General features: G+C 44.1%; 2 protein-coding genes across 3 annotated transcripts in view; both read left to right on the top strand.

Annotated features, from left to right (window-relative positions):
• Window positions 1-921: 921 nt before the first annotated feature.
• cbln18 (cerebellin 18) lies at window positions 922-3,915 on the top strand. Its single transcript, XM_028962674.1, has 5 exons — window positions 922-1,035; window positions 1,467-1,577; window positions 1,774-1,953; window positions 2,075-2,206; window positions 3,243-3,915. Exons 2-5 carry the CDS (start codon window positions 1,475-1,477, stop codon window positions 3,542-3,544), a joined length of 717 nt encoding a protein of 238 aa, XP_028818507.1. The 5' UTR covers window positions 922-1,035; window positions 1,467-1,474; the 3' UTR covers window positions 3,545-3,915.
• Window positions 3,916-16,128: 12,213 nt separating this feature from the next.
• Window positions 16,129-22,583, top strand: part of stard13b (StAR related lipid transfer domain containing 13b) — a 67,706-nt gene continuing 61,251 nt past the window's right edge. For both annotated transcript variants that reach the window (XM_028961840.1, XM_028961839.1), the window contains exons 1-2: window positions 16,129-16,390; window positions 18,415-19,528. In XM_028961840.1, coding sequence (XP_028817673.1) covers window positions 18,539-19,528 — 990 coding nt within the window. In that variant the 5' untranslated portion in view covers window positions 16,129-16,390; window positions 18,415-18,538. The remainder of the gene's footprint in view (window positions 16,391-18,414; window positions 19,529-22,583) is intronic.

Below are 22,583 nucleotides of genomic sequence, written 5' to 3'. Positions count from 1 at the left end.
ATGAATGGAAATGAGGGACTCGGGTATAATAATGTCGCAGCCTGACATAAAAAAGCCTCACATTAACAGAACATATGAATGCAATATGAGCATGCAAAAAGTGTTAAATCCTTTTCCTGACATGTTGGCAATTAAACAATAAACTGAATGGACAAAGTGAAAGTGAAGTGATTGTCATTGTGCAAAAACTGCAGCACAGCACACAACAAAAAGTGTCCTCTGCTTTTAACCATCACCCTTAGTGAGCAGTGGGCAGCCGGGGAGCAGTGTGTGGGGATGGTGCTTTGCACCTCAGTGGCACCTTGGCGGATCGGGATTCGAACCGGCAACCTTCTGATTTCGGGGTCGCTTCCTCAACCGCTAGGCCACCCACTGGGCTATTGTCAAAGGGCAATAGAAGTCAATAGCTGTGTAAATTCATCAAATTTGTTGTCAGTGTTTTGACAGTAAAATTGTCGAGAATGCTTGGACGTGTGTGTTGCAGGAAATGCGGCAGTGAACAGATCTGTGTTTGATAGCGCTGTGAACCAGGTCTCGCCTCAAGGGGAGAATAAGATTACTGTATGTAAGATTTACTTTATGTAACGCAATACAGCTTGTGTTCTTCTGACTTGATAGGATGCCAGAAGTGCACTCACTTCAATGATCTACAGTCAGCCTTGAGGATCCCTTTTCAATAACAGTGCAACACAAGGACCTGATAGCACAGACTCCTCTGAGATGCAGAGTGTTGTCCTCGCCATGTTCATTATTCTGGTACCAACGCTGGTGTAACGGATGCCTTATCCGAGCTTTCCGAAAAAATGATACCTCATAATGACCTTATCAGCCAGATCAAGGCGTGTTTGTTGCATTTGTGTATCGTCGGACTGCAGCACTTGTCCCATTTATGCATGCACCAGTTCTCATCATATTGTGGCGGGAGGATTCTGATGCCTCCTCAACCCAGGGCACACCCTCCAAGCATAAATTCTCAAAGGTTACTTCTCAGCCTGACACACGGCTTCGGTCCTTATAACCACCCTGCCACTGCCTGTAAGTACCCAATTAGGGATCGAAAGTACATTCTAGAATAATTTCATTACTCTGTTTTCCGTGCATGTGTCATTATATGACCTACATTATTTAACATTATAAATCGTGCATGTCTGAAACACATGAAAATGTCATTTATACTGAAATAGACTATGCAAATTATTAATGTTTGTCTAAATTTGTGTTTTCTGCAGGCCAAATTAAAAGCACAGTTTTTCTCAGCCTTTATTTAATGACATTGTATTTCTGTGTAAAAGAAAAAAAAACATAATACATAGTATATTACTGAAAAATAAAAAGTTTTATAAATGCTGGCTATCATATTTACTATTATTATTATTATTGACATTATTATTGTTATTTAAATATAACATGATTGTCTGAAGAAGAGGTGTTTTTCATGCTTCAGTTTACTTTGTGTCTTGCCCCAGGAGTTAGGATGAAGATAGTTGCAGTAGCTACAATCTGCCTGTTGGGGGCACTGAATCTGTTTTCTGATGTAGAGGCTGGCACCTCCATCGACCTCTTGAAACACACAGCATGTATATTTCTCTATTATGCTTTACATTCATTTTCTTATATCCTTTAAAAATAATATTTTTTTTTTATGTTTACAAAATTAAACAATTTCAGGTTCAAGAATTTAGCTTTTCTTCCCAATGAATGAATTTAAAAATCACCAGTACTTGTAAAATAAACATGGATTCTGTAATATATTGACTCATCGCTTTCTTGCAGTGGGCCTGACTGGGACCCTCCCATGTGGCCACTGGGACTGTAACTGTGCATTCAATGAGCAGCCAGGGTGCTGCTGTGTGGCTGATGACATGTTCAAGCTGGAGGGGTCCACGTTTTGGCGTCTGATGGGCCTCTGGAACGACCTCTCCAACCTCAACAGTCAGATCACTGAGCTCACAGGTGCCGGCAATATCCAGAGGCCACTTTGTGGGGGCTGGAGTTCTGAATTAGGGAATGGTTGTTCTTTCTGCAACTTTGCTCAGACCCTGCTGTGTATATTCTCTGCTCTATTTGCTGAAAGGTTTTTCTGGAATCGCGTTTAATGCCCGAATGATACCCATGGGCGGCTGCATTGGGCCCTTCACCAGCAACGTCTCCATTTCATATGGGAACATCACACTGAATCAAGGCTCTGGTTACAATCCCTCACTGGGTAAGATTTACAGCAAGAATTCCAAAAAGCAAAACCATAAATAATATCCCCAAAAATTATTATCTAGAACAAAGAAAAATGTGTTTAACGATAGAAAACATGTCTAAAAATATTCCAATCAAAGTAGTTAATTTATCTACTGCCTTCATGAGCGGGTACGTTAAAGAAAAAAAAATCTTGTTATCATTGTGCAATGTTTCATTCAAGATTCAAGATGGGTTTATTGTCAGTACAACAGTTTACACAATATACCATGTATTTAAATACTGTTTCACACAAACCCCCCATAGTGGAATCGTAAAAGAAAGAAAAATATACATGTACAAACACATTAAACTAAACTATACTAACTAAAACTTAAATACTGTCTAGATCTCTACAAAATAAAAGTAAATATTTTTTGTACAATGAACAGGACAACATCATGTAAGACAAGACAAACATGCAAAATGAATTGAGATGTGCAAAATGCTCAGTATTTTAGGAGGTGCATAAGGCTAGAAGTGTGTTGTTGTTGAGTTAGTCAATTTTTTGGTGATGGCAGTGCATTGAGAGCTCTGATTGCTTGGGGGAAGAAGCTCTTGCAGTGTCTGGCAGTTACAGTTCTGATGCTGCGGAACCGTCTGCCAGATGGTAGGAGGGAGAACAGGGCATGTAAGGGGTGGTGTGAGTCTTTCAGTATGTTCCAAGCAAACTCCTTCAGCGGGTAAATATGCAAAGTATTATTTTAAATTTCATATTTAAATATCGTATCACACATATTATTATGTGGTGCTAGGGCTTCACAGTAGCTAGTGGCATGGCCTTAAATCCTGTCTCGGACCATGTGTGTGGAATTTGCATGCTCTCCACATGTTGGTGAGGGTTTCCTCTGGGTTTTCTGGTTTCCCTGACCATCCTAGTCCCCACCCTGTGCCCAGTGTCCCAGCATCGGTTCCGTCAGATGTTACCCATGAGTGATTTTATTGAAAATTTGATTTAGATTTTGGCACCAAATCCTATTTTATAAATGCCTTATATATGCTCCCACATCCAGGCATCTTCACGGCTCCACGTGCTGGAATCTACTCCTTCTCCTACTCTGTCTACTCCAATGTGGGGGCAGCAGACAACCGGCTGTACTTCAAGGTGCAGCTAATGAAGAATGGGGTGGAGGTGGCGTCCTCGTGGGAGGACAACCGCGAAGACTCGGAGGACGGCAGCACGCAGACGGTGCTGCTCACCCTGTCCTTCGGCTCCCAAGTCTACGTGGAGCTGGTGTCCGGGAGGCAACTGTGTTCCGATGCCTACGGCCAGAACTCCTTCAGCGGGTACCTTGTGTACCCTCTCAGCGGATGATAGGGGGGACTGTTCATCAGGAAACACAGAAGTGCTCAGGCAATTTCACAAGCTTGCGCTTCTCTTATAGAGTGACAAATTTATACTCGCTTACTACACAAAGTCTCCCACATGTGATCTGTTGCACAAACCCGCTGTTTTAGAACAGGGAGGGGATACGTTCTGCCAGCATAAACACAATATGTGAGTAGACAGCAAAACATGGATGAGTCCATATTTAACTCACATCATTAATTGTCCTAATTTGTCTTCTTATTAAACCCCTAGTCTCTTTGTTAGGTCGGTGGTGGACTTTATTAAACATACAGTAGAACTGCACTGTCTGTTGAAGGTACACAGTCTGAAGAATAAATGTTTTGATGAAAACACCAGAGCGCCGCCTTCCGTTGTTTCTTGTGGCCACACGAGGGGGCTAAAGACACCGGGGCAAAGTGTTCTCGACACATGCATTTCATTAAACAATTAATGCCATTAATTAGTCAGACATTCCTCAGGTTAGTGAGTTCGACAGCCCAGAGCTACAATATGCTGAAAGTAAATGTTGGGTAATGCTGCATTTCAACTTGCCCCAACATAACCATGGAAGGGTTTCAGATTACGACTTACAGTGCATTACTGTTGTGTTTATTCCCTTTCATACATATAACGCACTGGACTGGAGTCCAGTGGACTGGGTACAGAGCTGGTGTTTTCAAATTTAGAAATGAAACATCCAGGCCTAGATTTGGATTTAAGCAACCAGTAGAGCAGTGATTAAACTCTGGCAATCATGTTCATTCATTTTCACATTTGCATTTTGGGTCGCGTCTGCCCTTTACAGATGACGTTCGAATTTCAATATCAGCATGTAAGCAGTCCCAGTACCCATCACAGAGATCACATCACAGAGTACCCTAGATGTTTCCATGCTTCGCCCAGGGCTGTTGGTTTAGATCCACACACCATTCTTCAGATGCCTCTGAAGTTATATCATTGCGCCAGGCTGTAGGCCGCATCTGTTGAAGCAAGCTGGTGGGATTCTGGAGAGCTTTGCCATCACAATATATAAAGAGGGTCCCTGGGGGGAGCAGCGCTCCTTGGAAAAAAATATGAGCACTAGCATCTGACAAATCTACAGCGTCGTAAGCTCAATTAAGTCCACGGTTCCAAGGTTATTCACTTCGGGGCATGCATATCCAGTCAGTTTTAATATTTTCAAAAGAAGACATTCTTGCTCCGATTTTCCCTCTGTGCAGTTGCAATGAAAAGTATGAAAACATTTTAGTTTTCATGTTTTTCTGCATAAACTTTTCATAAAAGTTAAAGGTATAGATAAATACAATGCTCCGAAAAGAATAAAACACTGCTTTCGTGTCTTCATTGAGACCAGCCATAAACAAAATCATATTGCTAGTGGAAAAATGATGTGATCTGTTAATAACCTGAAAAAATAATTTGAGTTTACATTCCTGGAAGCTTATTAAGAAAGGGAGCTTGGAGGTGTGGGACCAGAGCTTCTTTGATAAAAACCCCTCAGACATTTTGAGTTTGCGGCACTCATGAAAATACACCTATGTGAGCCATACCTTGCCAAAAGAGCTAATACACACACACACACACACACACACACACACACACAGACACACACACACATATATATATATATATATATATCAAAAATTGTATGTATAAGTATTTATTAATATATGTCAACATTTTATGTGCGCTTCATACAGCTGAAACAATAGCCAACCGCCAAAGAAAGGCATGCACAGGTAAATACACAGGTCCAAAGGTGATGTGTGTATTTACCTGAATCATACATTTACATTTAGAGCATTTACCTGTAACTACTGACTACGATCAGTATAGTTACAGGGGCAGTCCCCCTGGAACGGGGACACACTTACTGGGGACACACTTCTTGCTCAGAGACACTACGGTAGTAAGTGGGGTTTGAACCTGGGAATTTGAGGTTACATATTAATTGGATTTCATCATCTAAACAAAACAAAGGGTTTCTTCAAATTACTTTTTTCTGATTGCTGGTGTTTATAAGTCAGTTCCAGACTAAACATAGATAAAAGATAGACTACATAAAAGAGGCAGCTGCAAGTTATAAACCATGAATGTACTACCTTACCTTGTCCAGCAGTAATGGCTACCAGAAACACCTACACTCTTTCCAGCCATCGGGCGTTTGCCTTCAACACCCCTTGGTGTTTTCCAAAAAAATAACGTGGATGGGGCTGCCCACCCATGCCGTCACCATCTCTACTCCCCCCACGACCACCAGCCCCAAGTTAAGCGTTGTGCCTGATTAGAGGGGGTGGTCCCCGGTCACAGCCTTTCATTCTGATTTCGCCGTGGAAGTCCCTCCGACAGGACAGCAGATTTACGGCGCCCCGTGTGACGAACACTCTCGACGAGGCAGGTAAACAAAAGCTCCTTCTTACACTACTGGTGTTATACTGCAGCTGCCTCCAGGCAGAGCAATATTACAGTTCTAGTGTCTAGTGTCGATATCACCAGGGGAAAAATGCTGTTTAATGTACATCTGTATTCAGGCCGATTCCAGATACGGCTGGACTGCTGATTTTATCCTCCTCATCCTCCTTTGCTCCCAAGATCAAGGTTATTGTCTGGATCAGTCACCAGTTTCCTCTTCTTTTTACATGCATTTGTAAATTTCTTGTTCCTGTGTATGTAATTTACGTGCAATTGTACGGAAAAAGCAGATTGTGACAGGAGGACAGACAGAGGGACGGAGGGAGAAGACGTTGTGTGGGATGTTTTTGTCTGAGCTGAGGGGATTAGCATGGCTCACGCTGCGAGAGGAGCATGCTGGGACGCCGATAAACTGGAGAGCGTCTCGGGCCTCAGGTGCAACGGGCTCCCGCGCTCATTAAAAAACAGAGGAGTCGTTTTACGGGAGCTTATCCACACCCAGCGAGCATTTCAATTACCAGCGGTGGCAAAACAAGCCTGCCGCCGCATTAGAATAATTTATGCACCGGTGCCTGATTATCTTGCCGTAAGGGAAAACAAGTCTCAGACCCAGCTAAAAATTAATTGAAAGAACTTTATGGAAATAGATTTTGAAATGTAAGGTCAGATTTTATTGGTTTTCAGTAAACATCCCCAGTATGATACAATTTGCATTAAGATGGTACATGACCAGAAATGCAGAAGTTTCCTCAGTGGCACACTTTGTGAATTAATGTGTGTGTTCTGGTGTGTTTGTGACAACCAGCTGACAATCTTACACACTGATTGGACGTGAAGGACAATGGCAGGGACAGGTGTCCAGGCAACTGCTCACTGGCCCCAGCAGGGTCACCTCAACACCAGTGCCCCCCTTCTGGGTGCACCATTGGGGAGCAGGTCAGCCTGTCCCTGCAGTAACTTTGTCTTAACAGATTACACTTGACATTAACAGCATTTATCAGACGTCTTTATCCAGAGCGACTTACAATCAGTAGCTTCAGGTACAGTCTCCTTGGAGACACTCAGGGTTGAGTGTCTTGCTCAGGGACACAATGGTGGTAAGTGGGGTTTGAACCTGTGACTTTGTGGTCTTCTGGCTCATAGAGTGTGTGTGTGTGTGTGTGTTAGTCACTAGACTACTAGCACCTTGTAGGTTTCCTTTATTCCCCTGACCGAGGAGGAGATAAGAGACCCAAGAGAGCAAACGGCCGCCTTTGCTGTGGGGGAGTCGTCGAATCAGCTTCCTCACCCTTTCCTGTGATCACACACATTAAGCTGTCGTTGCGGCACCTCTGGTGACACCAAGATAAACTTTGCTGCCTGAAAGAAGTACGACAGCTTCCGTGCTCACCGGCGGCAGGCTTTGTGCTGCTAGTGTTTATTGATGGAAAGCAAAGTCTGCACAGGGTGCTGAGATCAGTGCCGATTTCTCCTTATCGGGTCTTTATCAGGGCCTCGTTTCCAGTGACTGTAGGACAACGCAGCAGTGACCGCCAGGGAGGTCGTTTTGCACACGTGACACACTTGGCATTTCTCGCAAATACAAGAACTGACTTTATTATAAAATGGATTTCATTTGAGGGTTGTAGTAGCCTAGTGGGTAACACACTCGCCTATGAACCAGAAGACCCAGGTTCAAACCGCACTTACTACCATTGTGTCCCTGAGCAAGACACTTAACCCTGAGTTGCTCCAGGGGTGGACTGTCCCTGTAACTACTGCTTGTAAGTCGCTCTGGATAAGGGCGTCTGGTAAATGCTGTTGATGTAAATTTCAGATGCATCGTTGGTGGGCCTTAATTTGACAAAATAAAATTAGGTGGGAATGAAATTTATTTTCAGCATTATCCATTAAAGGCACTATGCAGACAGCAGTGACAGCATCTCCTCTGTCCCAAGAAGCCATGTAGGTCTGAGAGGTGGGCTTGTCTCTTAATGCAGGTGAAATCCATAAAGCCAAGCGATGTCCTTGTGACTGGGCGTCGCAGCCTCCAGTTTCAGAACGCGAAATGCACTGCCGCAGCCATCGCTGTTCATGTCCCGACACGACTCTTAATTTATAGTACAGCCTGCTTTGCAGTTCGAGACACTGAAACAGCAACTATCAACTATTTCTATGAATTTTTTTTTATTAATTCTTATTATTATTCAAATATTATTCAAATTATGGGGTTATTTCTCAACTTTCATAGCACCACACTTCATTATAGACCTTCATGATTATTAGCATTCATATTCAGTTAAGAAGGATTATGCGCAGCCTATGAACTGGAGCCGATCCTGTGCTATTAAACCTACTAAAACACACTTTTGGTCCTTGACACGTGTGGTTTCGTGCACATTTGCATCCACCTGGCGCTGCGAGCTCTTATCGTTTCTGGCATACTCCTCCGCACGCCCCGAAGCGAAGGAGTTATTTGTGTGCGTGTGTGTTCGAGAGTGGGTGGGGACGGTAAAAGAGTACACAAGCTTATATAAAAGGGGGAATTTATCCATACCTGTCAGCTGCCGGGTCATCACCGCAGCGCGGCCTAGCGCCGCCACAGAGCGGAAGGAATTTACAGGCTGATTAGGAGCCCTGGAGCAGCGTGTCCTGGCAGATGAGCAGATCCCGGATCCCCGCAGGTCGAATTAATTTGCGGTTATCGTGCGGATAATCTCCCCGCCCCCATCTTTGTTGTTGTTGCTGTTGTTGTTCCTGTCCGTGTTTGAGAAAAGGGCCGACCGCGTCTGGCATTCGGCCGCTCAGACTGTGAGTTGCATGAAGCAGTCCCCCACCCGCGGCTGCTCTGACACCATCGGCGCTGTAATGACAGAGATGCTGCATACAATGACAGGTTTTTATGGCTGCCCGACGCTGTTATTTGGCAGTCACACAGCCACAGAGTGGGTCACATGAGTCAGTGGCGTCCCTCTGCTTCCCTTTGCTGACAGTTTAAACGTCTTTTTTTATTGACCTGCCTCACGAGAGCAGCAAATCCTGGGCGCCTTTAGTCTTCCAAGTTTTCTTCACTTGCTATGTGAGTGCAATGCAGTAAAAACTGGCTAGGAATTTCTAAGTTAAGACTGTGCAAAATAAAAAAAATAAAACTTCCGTTCAGACAGGGTGTCTTTGTGAGATATGCAGCAGGTACAAGGCCATTAAAACAGTCAGAAATCAGCCGATCTAAAGCAAACAGAGTGACCCTCCCCATTTCCTTCTATCCTTGAAGTTCATTCACATATATGTGAAGTCGGTGATATTTTGACCCCCACCATGCCCACATGGGAAAGTTATGAAAGACGACAGAGGATGTCTGTTTAGTGCAAACTGAGTAACTTAAAAATAGACATGAAGAGAAAACACATGTGGAGGACTTTATTGGGCAGCTCATATTCGAGTCATGAGAATCTGCCTGACCGGATGCACGGTTGTTTAAGTAAGAAACTGACCCACAAAAGGCTGCACCAGGAGAACAGGCCTGAGATTTTAGCACTGTGTTGTATGTCTGGAGGGTGGTAGAAGTGTAGTGGTTATAAACCAGAAAACCCCACTTACTACCCTTGTGTCCCTGAGCAAGACACTTAACCGCGAGTGTCTCCAGGGGGACTGTCCCTGTAGCTACTGATTGAACTACAGTAAATGTATGTTTTACCAGATCATTTCAATGTTCAGGGTACTGCAGGTCAAAGCTATGACTTTAGTGATAAGCAACAGAAGAACTGGATAAGCCCACGCCAAGCCTCACTGTCCTCGGAGGTAAAAAGACCTCATTAGGCTTAGCCAGCAAAGGCTAATAATGTGCATTCATTACCCAGCAGGGAGGGGGCCTTGCCATCGGCCTGTTTCCGCTGTCACGCTCCGGGTCGACAGCTGGTGTTTGCCACATATCACTCCACGTCACAGGACCAGCATGGCTCCTGGAGGCTCTCCCGGTGAATGGGGCGCACTGATAATCTGCCCCCCACCCGCCTTTAGGGAAATCCATGCGACGTTCTGCTCCCCCTCTCCTACACTTCTCCACCAGCGTCTCACATATGGCTGCCATGAGTCTCCAGAGACAAACTGCTGATTAGGGCTGAGCTGGGGGGCGGATGGGTCTAGAGGTTTAGACCAGCCTGTTTAGGCCGTGAATCAGCTCCCTCAGGGCAAAAAGTTGCCCTGTACAGTACACATTTCATCAGATATTTTAGCATATGAAAGGCTCCGTCTGTGTTGAGAGAGATGAGCGTAATTAATCAACATGATCCTACGCATGGCAATCGTATTCAAGTCTAGCACACTTCGCTCCACGCTGTGCCAACCAGGTCTCGAACAGCAGACTTTTGCATAACTGACCAGGTGATCGATTGAACTCTGCGATTATGCACACATTGCTTCACTCTGAACCGGCCAGCTCAGCCTGCTCCATGAATTTCAGTCGTGTCCAGGATTACCCCCCTCCACGGCTTATCAGCTCTGGGAGGGCACGGGGGTTGATTTGTGGGCACAGGTCAGAATTTTCATGGCACAGATGGAAAAGAACGGCGTGGGGAGAAGAGGTAATGCAGAACATCTGTACACAGTCTGCGGAATGCCGAGAATCTGCGGGAGAATTGAAACAGAAAGGGAATATTGACTCGGCGGCAGGGGCATTGCCGGAATGTTCTAATAAGGGTGTGTGTGGAGGAATTTTATTCATCTGCGTCCTTAAGATTGTGAAAAACACAAACGTTTTTGACTGGAACAGGTGCAGCCGTACAATTCGGGGCACCACACGCCACCAGAAACAATTCCGTTCACCATGTGCCAGATTCTCCAGTCCTTGGTACTCCACTGGGCGCTGTTGTTCCAAAATATCAGTTGAGTTGCTGGTCCAGATTCTCCTATCGTGATCAAAATGCTACGTCAATCAGGCTCTGAAAAGCTTCAAGCCCTTCCGCATTTTTCATGGTAGTATTTATTGCTGTAAATGTAGCATCTAGCCATTTAACTTTACAATTAGCTATTAGCAATTCATTAAAAACCAATTATTCTAGTTTTCTGTGCTGTGCATTTCAAGATTTCAAAATTAAATAAGTAAAAAAAACACATTAGAACATGCCGCTTATCACTGAAGTTGCATTAAGCCCACAGTCTGGAAAATCTGTAATGAATCAGTTGTCCTCATATTTTGCCTTCAAATAAACAAATATTGAAGGTCAATCATTTACATCATGTCAAACCATGTGGCCATGAAATAACAAGATTTGATAAAAGTATCAGATTATTATGCAGCAGCACGTCTAATCTTCAACCTTCCCAAATTCTCACTCACCGCCCCTCTACTACGTTCCCTCCACTGGATCCCAGTAGCTGCACGCATCAGATTCAAAATACTGATGCTGGCCTACAAAGCCAAACATGGAGTAGCACCATCCTACCTCACAGCCCTTATTACACCTCGCACTGCACCTCGTATACTCCGAGCCTCCAGTACTGCTCGCCTGGTCCCTCCATCTCTGAAGGTAAAAGGAAGACGCTCATCTAGACTCTTCTCTGCCTTGGCCCCTCGGTGGTGGAATGAACTTCCCCTCGAGGTCAGAAGAGCTCAGTCACTGAGCACCTTCAAACGACAGCTCAAGACCTTCCTCTTTAAAGAATATTTAGATTAAATTGTAATTTTCTTGTTGTGAACCGGAATTGATCTCTTCATCGATGGTATCTTAAGCACGTTGTAAGTCGCTCTGGATAAGGGCGTCTGCCAAATGCCGTAAATGTATTATTATTTTTTAGTTACTATTTTTCTATATTGCATCTTTATATGTAAATATAAATGGCATCAATGATCACAAAATGGAAATGAGCTTGAATTGCTTTACTGACTCCTTTACTTAGTGAAACAAACACTAATTTGACATCTAGTGCGCCTCTGCAGTACACCGACAAACAACACAGGAATCTCTCTCTCTCTCTCTGTCTCAGGCTGAGTGTAATGATAGCATGTTTTGTTGCTGGCGGGCAGGCCCTCAACCATACAGCCACATGTTCCAGCAACACACAGCTGGATTGCTTCCCTCTCTGTCACTGTAATCATACTTACCAATTTGCTGACCGCAAGCTGTTCATATTTCACCCCAGCACTTGACAGACAAAACTGACACCGTCAATAATAAAACAGAGAGAGAGAGAAAAGAAATGTATATGCATGAATTTTGTAGAACAGCACATTTTTTGTCTTTGTTTTTTTTTTCTTTAGATGCTGGGTCTATGAACTACATGCTTTCCTCTTCGATGTGGCTTCAATCAGATTAGAAGCAACAATTGTGCAGTAATTTCAGACAGAAATTTTTCAATCACAAACTGGACCCCAACACTACCTAAGGTCTCATACTCCAGATGAAGATCCACAAGGGAAGGAGCGAACAAGTAGCAGCACTGATCCTTGCCATATAGAAGTATGTGTCTGTGTGTGTGTGTGTGTTTAATGAGATGAAACCTTGCTTGAGGAGGTGTCATATTTAAGCAAAATTCTATGGAAATTCCACTGGCAGCTTCAGAGGTGTGTGCGCCAGGCAAACTCTTGAATCAGGATACATTTAGGAATCTTGCCTATACTGCGCAAAAAAAAAGTCTGATTAAAAAAATATTTTTGCCTATAAATATGAATTTCTGAAGCATGCATTAAGTGTTGGAAATATATAAATCAATAATTGTAATATATTATGCCATTTTATTATCCAATTGACTGGTCGTGCTTTGACCTTCTTGTCTCTAGCTTTAAAGTAATTTTTTTACAGTAACCCTTCAGTAATCATGAAACACTTCACGACAGTAAACACTTAAATGACAGCATCATACAAATGCTGACAGATAACCTGATTGGTCGCTGATTGGTTTGCTGATGACCACTGTGAGCTGAAGACGGTTGAATGACTTGATCCAGATGCGTTGAGCAACCACGGCTGTTTGCTTTGGCAGGGGCCGTCCCCGGCCCCCTTACATTACTGTCATAGTTGTCTCTGGGTTCTGGGAAGCAGCTCGGCAAACCTGTCCATCAGTCAAATCAGCCACATCCAGATGTTGACACCATTTCACTTGTTCTCAATGAATAATATACATGTATATGCATATTTAAGTCCATTTATGATGCACTTTGACAAATAACATAGGACAAATTTTGTCTTGAAGTGGCATGTAATTTGCTGGAGGTAAAATGAGACGTCCCCAAGAAATCTTGCTTCATAATGTAAAACAGTGTACCTGCAGAAAGCACAGTTCTGTTGTCTTTGCTGTTCATTTCTTATTATTTTACACACAAGACAACAATGAGAGTCAAGTCCACTGCTCATTCCACTGCTCATTCCTAGACCCCCATCTCCGTTCTACCCTCTCTTTCTTTCTGCCTCTCCCACGTAAACCTGGCCGTTTTATCTCATTGGGCCTCTGAAGTCCTGGCTGTGTTTGACCAGACCATGGCCTACTCCCACTGGCTTTTGGAACCTGCAGCTGAGGCCCCGCCGTGGGATGCATGAAGGCGGCCTTTTCTTCGGCCAGCTCCTAAATCTGTTTCCCTTTTTCTACCCTTCATAAAAGAGCAGTAGTGTGTACCTTTTTCACATGGCTCCCCCCACTTTTTTCCTGGCTTAAATTCCTGGCCTTTAATGCGGCTCCTCAGTTTCACTTTGACTTCTGCTTCTGCTTGTGAAATATCACTTTTGCTTTTGCCTTTACCTTGTCTCCACTTCAGCCTTACTTCACCACTGCAGAGCAAAACAACAGCGCAGAGGCCAATATCAGCCGAGGATGCAGAGGAATTCAGCCCTTCGGCCCCCACCAGACTGGGGAAGGCTGGCAGCCTTAAGCACACTTCCATGCCATTTGTCTGATTTGATAAAAGTCGTTATTGTTTCCAGCCTTTGCTGTTTTCCCTGCGAACAGCTTGAGTGACAACATGGCACCTGAGGGCATATCAGTTTTTGCAGCAAATCAGATAAAAATCTCAGAGTCTTCAAATTCCCTCACACCTTCTGCAGTTTTGTGCAGAGCTGTGTGGCACTACTGGCATTGCTGGGCTTTATACTTTAATAAAATACTTAAACTGTTTAATAAAACGCTGATAACACCTGGACCAAAGAAAATCTTCACAAGCCATATTATCGACTGGACAAAAAAAAAAAAAAAAAAAAAAGGAAAAATACATAGTGACTTCATTGTCATCCATTCTATTGAAATGGTCTAAATTCTTCAGTCATGGTGTAGCCATCTTATAAAAAAAAAAAGAAGAAATGCCAATTTATGGATAACAGGGGAAAGAGTTAGTTTGAATCGCTGCTTGAAAAGACTGTTTAGACAAGAAAATTGACATGAATTATTGACTAGTGACTATTTTTTGCTCTAGTATTTTGAGATGGCTTGAATGTGTACTGCAACGAACCTGCAGGAGCGCTATTCTGCAAAGGCTCTGCTGTTTAGAGAGCATATATATATATATGTACATTTTTAAAAATGTATTTAGCTAATTCAAGCAACAAATTGCTATGTCTACTGATTTCTCTTTATTCAAAATCATCCCCATATTTTTAAAAATCCTTTAACTGGACAACAAGATTGGATATTTTTAGAGACTTTTTTTGACAATAGGTTTTGCAATGCTTCAGGACATGTGAAATATGGCCAGGGGCAGCATGGAAAGTATTTTGTGAATGAGAGAAGTTCCCTCACTTTCCAGGGTCGACGTGAGTCCACATAGTGATTTGTGACTATGTGCATACTGCAAGGTGAGCTGAGGTCAACGGACGCAGGTTCCCTTCAGGCTCCCTCTGCCATACACGTGCATTCTATTCACCGATATAATTAGAGTGAAAGTGTGAAACATTAGAGTCATTGTGAAACACAGCACAACATGTCCTCTCCATTTAACCATCACCCTTGGTGAGCAGTGGGCAGCCATGCAAGGCGCCTGGGGAGCAGTGTGTGGGGACGGTACCTTGCTGTACCTTGGTGGTTCAAGATTCGGTTCGAAGATTCGGTTCAAAATCAGATTTCTTACCCACTATGCCACCACTGCCTCAGCGGTAATGATCTGCCACAACTTTAAAATTACCGTCAGATGGCACATGTCAAGGCGTTGGGGTATTTAGACAGCAAGTGAACCATTTCAAATTCATGACAGGATTCTTAACAAGAATGCCACGTCATGTTACCATCAAAAACCGCCAAGACCCATGTGGTCTGAGAATGTGTGCGTGTATTCCCCATGGCATTTGCAAATCACCCGCAATCCCATGTGCACTTGCTAGACTGCATTCTCGAAAGCTAGGCAGGTGTCTTGCTCAGCCTGAATCTTTATTTCAGAAGATCTGGCCAATTCCTGAATTGACATCATTTGACATCATCAGGGTGTAATGATCTCATGTCATGTCTCCCTGTTTAACGCTCAAGTCTTGTTTCATAGCAAATTACTGATGATGATTACAGTCTAGATAGCATGATCCTCATAAAGTCATCAGTGATTCAGTAATAATGAGCAACATTTTGGGTGATATTTCATTGACTTGTTTGTGTATTTTCATTTGATTCTGATTTTAAACTGTGTGTTTGTATTTAAATATGGAAAATGTGAGGTCCATGGCAACTGAATTTCATATACACCAATATACACGACATCTATAACAGTTAGCAGAGGTACCTGTCTATAGGAACCAAAGTTTTAAAGGTCTGGGTACACTGAAAAAGCTAAACTTAAAAAATATTGAATTAATCTGTCATACCTAATATTTCAGCATTGAAATTATGTAAATAAACCAATCAAACCGGCTGTAACCTGGTTTATTTACATTACGTCAATGCTAAAATATTAGTGTGTAAGAGATTACCCGCTGTTTAGCCGGTGTTCATTTTTTTTTACTGTGTATGCTCTAATATATGATTGTGGTCTATAACAGAGTTTTTTTTTTTTTTTTGCCCTAGCAGTCAACACATGACACCCCGGGACGGGGCGAACCTTGCACACAAGCACGTTTTCTGTACTGTACTGTTTACACTCCGGTATCAGCCAGAATCTCACCCCCTCTCTCCTCCCACCCGGCCTTCCATTCTCGCTCTCCCTTGGCTCCTCCCCTTGAGGATTACTCACACACGTACACACACACGCGCACACACACTCCTTTGCTCTGTACTGTGAATGACATAGCCCGCGTGAGGGAACGCCTGTGGGGATAGAGTGGAAGCTGTGATGACAGAGCTTGACCTGCGTGGAGTTGTTTGAAACCCCGAGCAGTGTGTGTATGTATTTGTGAGCGTGTGTGTGTGTGTGTGTGTGTGTGTGTACCCACGGAGGGAACTGTGCTGTCTCGCTTCACTAGGAGGGAACCAGTCTCTCCTCAGCTCTTCGCAGGACCACGGTGAGCAGATCTCTCAGACTGAGACACTGTATTGCAGGTAAAAGCACCTTCAGCACATCGGACACACGTGTCTCAGCAGCCTGTCAGCACAGGCGTTGAGAGGTCTGAGAGGACTATTTGGTGGCAATATTGCTGTCACGATGATTCATGATGTGTGGGCTGTTTAGTTTCCACAGGCGCTAAAGTTGTGACATCTATGTATACGTACATATACAGTATGGACGGCATGTTAAATTGGTCTTATTAAATTGTGGCACATATTCAGATTTTAAATAATACAAATATGAGTCATGTAAGTTGCCTAGTAATCGGTGTGAATATTTTGGATTGTTTTGAGGCAATTCCTGTTTACAGAGACACAGCTGAACCGCAGGCAGCGTGGCATCTTCATAACTGGGAAGACATTCCCCGCATTCTTAAGATGTGTGCAAAAAGCCACCAAACATGCATGTGATTTACATGTGGACCCCAGGGGAGCGGGGCCTGATTTTTTTACACCGTGACTCCCAGCCCCTTCGGATTTGACTATTATTCCCAGCCTGAATGCGGAGGCCCCCTTTCACAGTGGATTTAGAAAGAAGGGGCTCCTGGAAAGAGGAGCACTGACAAGATCTAATCTGCTGTCCGTTCGCCACCGTCCTTCCTGCGGAGGGACAGCAGCCTCCCCCCAAGGGGACTCCGAGTGTGGCCCGCACAGGGGCCCATGATGCCAAACCAGTCGTCTGAAATTGTTTGTTGGGTTCACCTGTCTTTAATGGGAAAAAAATCTAATCAGTTTGATCTGTGTTTCTCACTTGAATAATGAATAATTAGCTGACTTCATGCTTAAATTATTGCTCTGAGGATTTTGTCCTTGTCTGGTGGTAGATTTTGGACTCTTATCGGGATCTGAAGGTTACCCGGCACATGGCTTAGTCAGGCCAGGTGTGTTTTTCTTTCCCCGCGATGCACGGAGACAGCGTGTATATGCATGCGAGCGTGGGGTGACTGAGCATGTTGTTTTTTTTTTTTTCTCATTTCGAGCTTTGAGCGTGTGTGTGTGTGTATGAGATTCACTCCGAGGGGCTGCGGGAGATAAGGCCTGCCCAGGGTCAGGGACGCCAGCTGGCTTCTTCTCACAGCCGCAGTGGGTGACATGGGAATCAAACCGTCTGATTTTCCGCTGCTTTTCCATGCATGACACAATTTGGCATGCAGAATCAGGCAATTTGCTGTGCAGGAGAAGGTTGAAAGGATATTAAATAACTGGATGGAGATGAATTAGCATATTTTAATTTATTATAACAGAAGTTATTTATTTACATTTTTTTTTAAAACAGAATTGTCTTAAAGCAAATAAGTGAAAAATATTTAAGGTGAAGAGATTTTAGATGTAAAAAGCTAATAAATGTATTCTATTTTAGTACTTATTGTTGCACGCTGACCATTGAGATCACTAAATTTGGTATATTTAGTCCATTAAACATTTAACAACAAAATCCTGGAATTTTAGTAATTAAGCTTCTGAAATACTGGAAAAGCAATACGTTGTCTGGCCAACGTATACGAAACCCTTCAACGTCATATTATAAAAACGTGAATATAATTGGTCACTATTAAGCCATGATGAATGGTGCAGCGAGCTGTAAATCAGCCCTTCTCAGGGAGAGGGTCCAGATTCCTGAGTGCGGTGATGTCACCAGCATCGTGCCTGAAACAGATCCAGACTTGAAGCGCCCGGTCTGCGCCAGATGTTCAATTTCCACCCTTTCACATTGATTCTCTGTCCTTTAAATTAAAATAAAATATGGGTACAAGAAATAAAAAAGGTCCCCATATAAGAAATACATTTGTTATTTAGCTGAATATTTGACCGATCATGTACCCTGTTGGTGGACCAGCTAAAAATATATTTTCGTGTTATACCAGCTTTGACCAGATATTTGGACCATCTTACCATACACCAGCTAAAAACAACTACCGGCATAATGCATGGTTATATAATTACTGCCTACATTTGATTATTGTTATATATTGCCTTGTTATGTTAAATTAATTAATGTCCATTTTTTTTTTATTTAGGTAACCCAACACAAGTACAGATTCGCACAAGATTATGCATATTCTCCAGCACAACAAATATGGCACATGCTTGGATAAAGGCAAAAACCCTCTGCCTCTACCCTGTGATTAGTGATGGACTGTAATGGAGACAGTTTCCATGGCGACTTTGGAAGGACACCATTCTCTGGCAATGCCAGAATCCAAGAAAATGACTATTATATCGCCCGGCTCCTTACCGGAAATTACCGGGGGCATATTGTTACCTTCTAGAGACAGCCCTGTACAGAACAGAAATAGCCCAGAGCTATCTGAGCGCCTTTCGCAAGAGACTGTGGAGTTTTTGTTGAGTAAAAGCCAGCAGGGGCAGGAAAATAAAGCACAAAATGTCCTCCAGGATGGAGAAGGTATGCAGTGCTCGGTGGGCCCCTGTGAGTCTCCTGAGGATCAACAGAACACCTCCAACCCTTTGCTGTGGCTCAGCCTACCAAAGCACTCACCGGACTCTTCCTGCAGCACCAGTACGGAGGTCACAGAGGAACGCAATGTAGGACAAGGGACAGTGACTTCTGCTGGACACTTTTCTGATGAACCAGGCCCTGGCCCCAGTCATTCCGGTCTGGAAGACCTGGAGATTCCACAGCACAGCAGTCATCACAATGTGGAGTGCATTATTGGACATGCTGTGGACACCCAATATTTCTGTGACATCCCCTCTGTGGTGATCACTCCTGACACAGCTGTGACTCTCCCTGTCCCCTTCTCCTCCCCGGATTGCCACGCAATGGGTGTAGGCCACTGTGAGCTTCCGAGGATCATCAAGCACAAACCTAGCTCCATCACCTTTGCGGATTACACCAACCAGAATATGCTTATCAATGCGAGTTCAGACGGTGGGGAGCCTTCATCAGAGGGTGATGACGATGAAGATGATGACGACGACGACGTGTTTCCAGAGCTGCCCCTGTGCAGAGAGTTCCTCTGCAACCAGCGACGCAGGAACGCCAGCTACGAGAAGTGTAGAAGGAGAGGTGTTGTGCTGGAGCCCTGCGGAACGTTCGTGCATGTCAATTCCAGATCTTGCAACAGTAGCTCCAGTGGCTACGAGGCTGAAGAAGAAATCAGCAGCAGTGAGGTATCTAAATCTATGTTGATAAATCATTAACATATTGGCCTAAATACTTATTTTTCTCTCAAAATAAATTAAATACAAAATACAAGAAATACCTATGAAAATAGGATAAAAAAATCATTTTAAATTCTGGTTTGTCTAAAAATTGGGCAAATATGGGAAGTAGACCTTTTTTATGTTGAACCACCTTAGATGATGGAAGATTATGGAACCCATCCAAAGATGCACCTGTGACATCAGGCCTAGTTGAAATGAGTGTTGGGCCAAAGTTTGGTTAGGATCCAGCCTCGGAATCACGTTGGAGTATAGCTCGGTCAGAGGATTTAAATGTAGATCTTCCCAAAGACTGTTGCCATCTGAGATACTGTAGCATGGTGTTAAACGGCGAACACCGTGGCTACTAATCTGGAAAAATGTCTTTGCGGCCACGACAGCGTGCTACTTCACAGCATAGGTTTGACCTCTGTAATCCGTTTAACGGAGTACTGTGCAGCGCGGATTGCCATATCAAATTCCCTGCCTCTTTGTCGTTGCTGCAACAGCCCCTTGAGCGTATCAACAGCATATCAGTGGTTTGTATTGACAGCTTTTTTTTTCTTGTTTCAAGAACGTCACATGGTTCCAGAGGAATGCAGCGAGGCTCTGTTTTCCCTCTGCTCCTCTCTTCAAACAATGTCTAAGAGCACGGGGCTTATAATTTAGAAGAAATTTTTTTTGTCCCCTGACCTAGTGCTAACTGTGCGTTGCTCTCATCCCGTCCGCCTTTTCAGCCCTGTTAAAACCCTCACCTCTGCACGTTTATGAAGGTGTTTTCATGTATGAGCTGCACTGTGTACACTACAGTGATGGGCAGGCGGCTTTCTCCAGTGAAAACATAGTTGTCATACCGTCGTCGGACATTGTTTACAGATCACGGTACAAAGGGAAGGGGTCAAGGAGGTCGCAGCCTGCTGGCTCGTACTGACTTTTACAGCCTGCATGACACTGCGGTTTGAGAGGTGTGTTTGAGGAGTGGGTGGAGGAATGCTGGGAATCCGCCCGGCTTCCTCTCCGAAGCTTTGAGGACGGAAGGTCAATGGCTCCGATTGAGGAGGGAGCGTCAGCAGCGTGGGTTATCATACACATGTACAGCCAGATGACATATGTTACTCTCTCACCAGCTAGGCCCGGGGTTCAAAGGCAAGCCCCCCCCAAACCCCTTCGTTCCTGAGTGTGAGAGAGCCCTGCCTTTTTGACAGGACAGACACGGTTGTTGCTGGATGATAAAGAAAGGGTCCTCTGTTTTCCACTAAGGGGCCCTTTCTGGAGCCCGTTCATATGGTGCTGAAGTACATGGGCGAGCTTAAATTTACACCCGTGTTTGATCTACCAGCAAAAAAGCTAGATCAAAGAGTGCTTCCACCTCATTGTGATTTCATGTTGCACGTGGAAAACAAGACAGTTCATTTTGCAACATGTAATTTCAGGTCAAAATACTGACTTCATTCTATAAAATATATGAAGAGATGTTATAGTTCTCCTCAAGTGGTCTGGAAATCAAGAATCATATCTTCCTCGAGGTCCTTGGAACTGGCTATCGGCGCTTAAATTTACAGCTTGTTTGCACATGGGTGCCTTTTAGAAATTTGACAGGCTGCCATGAATTGGCCCGGGGGCTGTGAGCTTCGGCTGTCCACGTGCTAAATGTACTCCCAGCACTCTGCTCGCTGTGTTTCTATCCCTCATGGGCAGTAATGTAAGACGAGGCTACTGTCACAGAAACAGTTGCCACTTACTCATAATTTGCACGAACGGCGGGGATTTTTTTCCGAAGGAACACGAGCCTGCAATTCATTAGGTTTCCTGGCTGTCTGATGCCTGAGAATCGTTTTTTTTCGATTGCAGGTCTTGTTCTTTGCCATCTGAGGGCACCATTGCTGCATGTTCTGTCCAGGCCTTTGTACTGTCCTTCATGCTCAGACTGTTGCTTCATGGTGTGTTGCTTTCATTGATTTTTCTTTGTAAACCCAATGTAGACTTAATATTGATCATCTCGAGGTTCTGAAACACACCTAATGACCTTAGCTAAGGCAAGACTCTTTGAACGACATCAAAACCCACTGGCATCGTATTCAAGCGCCCCTGCTGCGCCGTGTCAGAGAACTTTTTAAAAAAACAATCTGCCGCTCTTTAAAAACACATTTGACCCGGACTCTATTCAGGCACTGTAGCAACTACCCAGTGTCCTTCTGAAAGCATGTCCCATTGCAACATTCCTGCACAGCCACAGTGATCCCTGGCGCTCTGTGGGTGGCATGAACCAGGCACGTTGCCCAGAGAGATGTGCCATAGCTGGACACTTAACGCCTCATTTCAATGTCAAAGGGGAAGGGCTATGGTTTACAATGTAGCCAATTTGCACCAATAAAGTTATGGGCTTCTCCTATTTTGTTTTCCTCCTGTGGACAACAGTGATGCCTTGATCTAGAGGGTTGACTTATACCGGACGCGTTGCTATGGTGAGTGGAATTCTCACGATTGATAGAGCTGAATGGCAGGGGGTAACTGAATTGAGGCTTCTGTTTCTCGCCTAGCTTCCAGGAAAGCCCGGAATTCTGCTCATTCCGTGTGAGAAGTGGCCACATTCCGAAAGTCTGCTTTTTATTTGATGCTCACTGGCAGAGTGGAGCCACGAGTGGTTTTAATTTGGCTCAGAGTCAAAGCTCCGAGGTTGGCAAACATTGCCTTGGTTTTCTTCCCTGATGAAGCGGATGACTCTGAACTTCTTTGTTCTTGTACCTGAGAGCTGCAACGTTCCCGTCATGATTTAGGTGAATTGTGGTAGAGTAGCAGCAAAATCAAGTAGCCAGAAACACAGAGGAGGAGGAGCAGCCGCCTATCTCTGGAGGAAATTTCCAAACGAGATGCTATCAGACCACGACAGAGGCCTGGAGGTTTTGCAGTGTAAACACACACATGTTCCTTTGTCACAGTTAAGAGGCTCACTGGCCAGTCTCACGGGGAGAAGACAGAGTGGCGCTGGAACCCTGAGAAGGCCAGCCCCCCCCTTCTCGTCTCT

This window comes from Denticeps clupeoides, chromosome 19 (genome assembly GCF_900700375.1).
Source record: "Denticeps clupeoides chromosome 19, fDenClu1.1, whole genome shotgun sequence".
NCBI lineage: Eukaryota > Metazoa > Chordata > Actinopteri > Clupeiformes > Denticipitidae > Denticeps > Denticeps clupeoides.
Note: the sequence above shows the minus strand (reverse complement) of the source record. Positions and strands in the feature narration are given on the sequence as shown.

What these genes read in the sequence shown, in the direction of transcription:
- cbln18 (XM_028962674.1), top strand. Translation starts at nt 1,475, where the DNA reads ATGAAGATAGTTGCAGTAGCTACAATCTGCCTGTTGGGGGCACTGAAT. An exon ending in TCAGATCACTGAGCTCACAG is followed by an intron (nt 1,954 to 2,074) that starts GTGCCGGCAATA and finishes ATTTGCTGAAAG; the next exon opens with GTTTTTCTGGAATCGCGTTT. An exon ending in TGGTTACAATCCCTCACTGG is followed by an intron (nt 2,207 to 3,242) that starts GTAAGATTTACA and finishes TCCCACATCCAG; the next exon opens with GCATCTTCACGGCTCCACGT.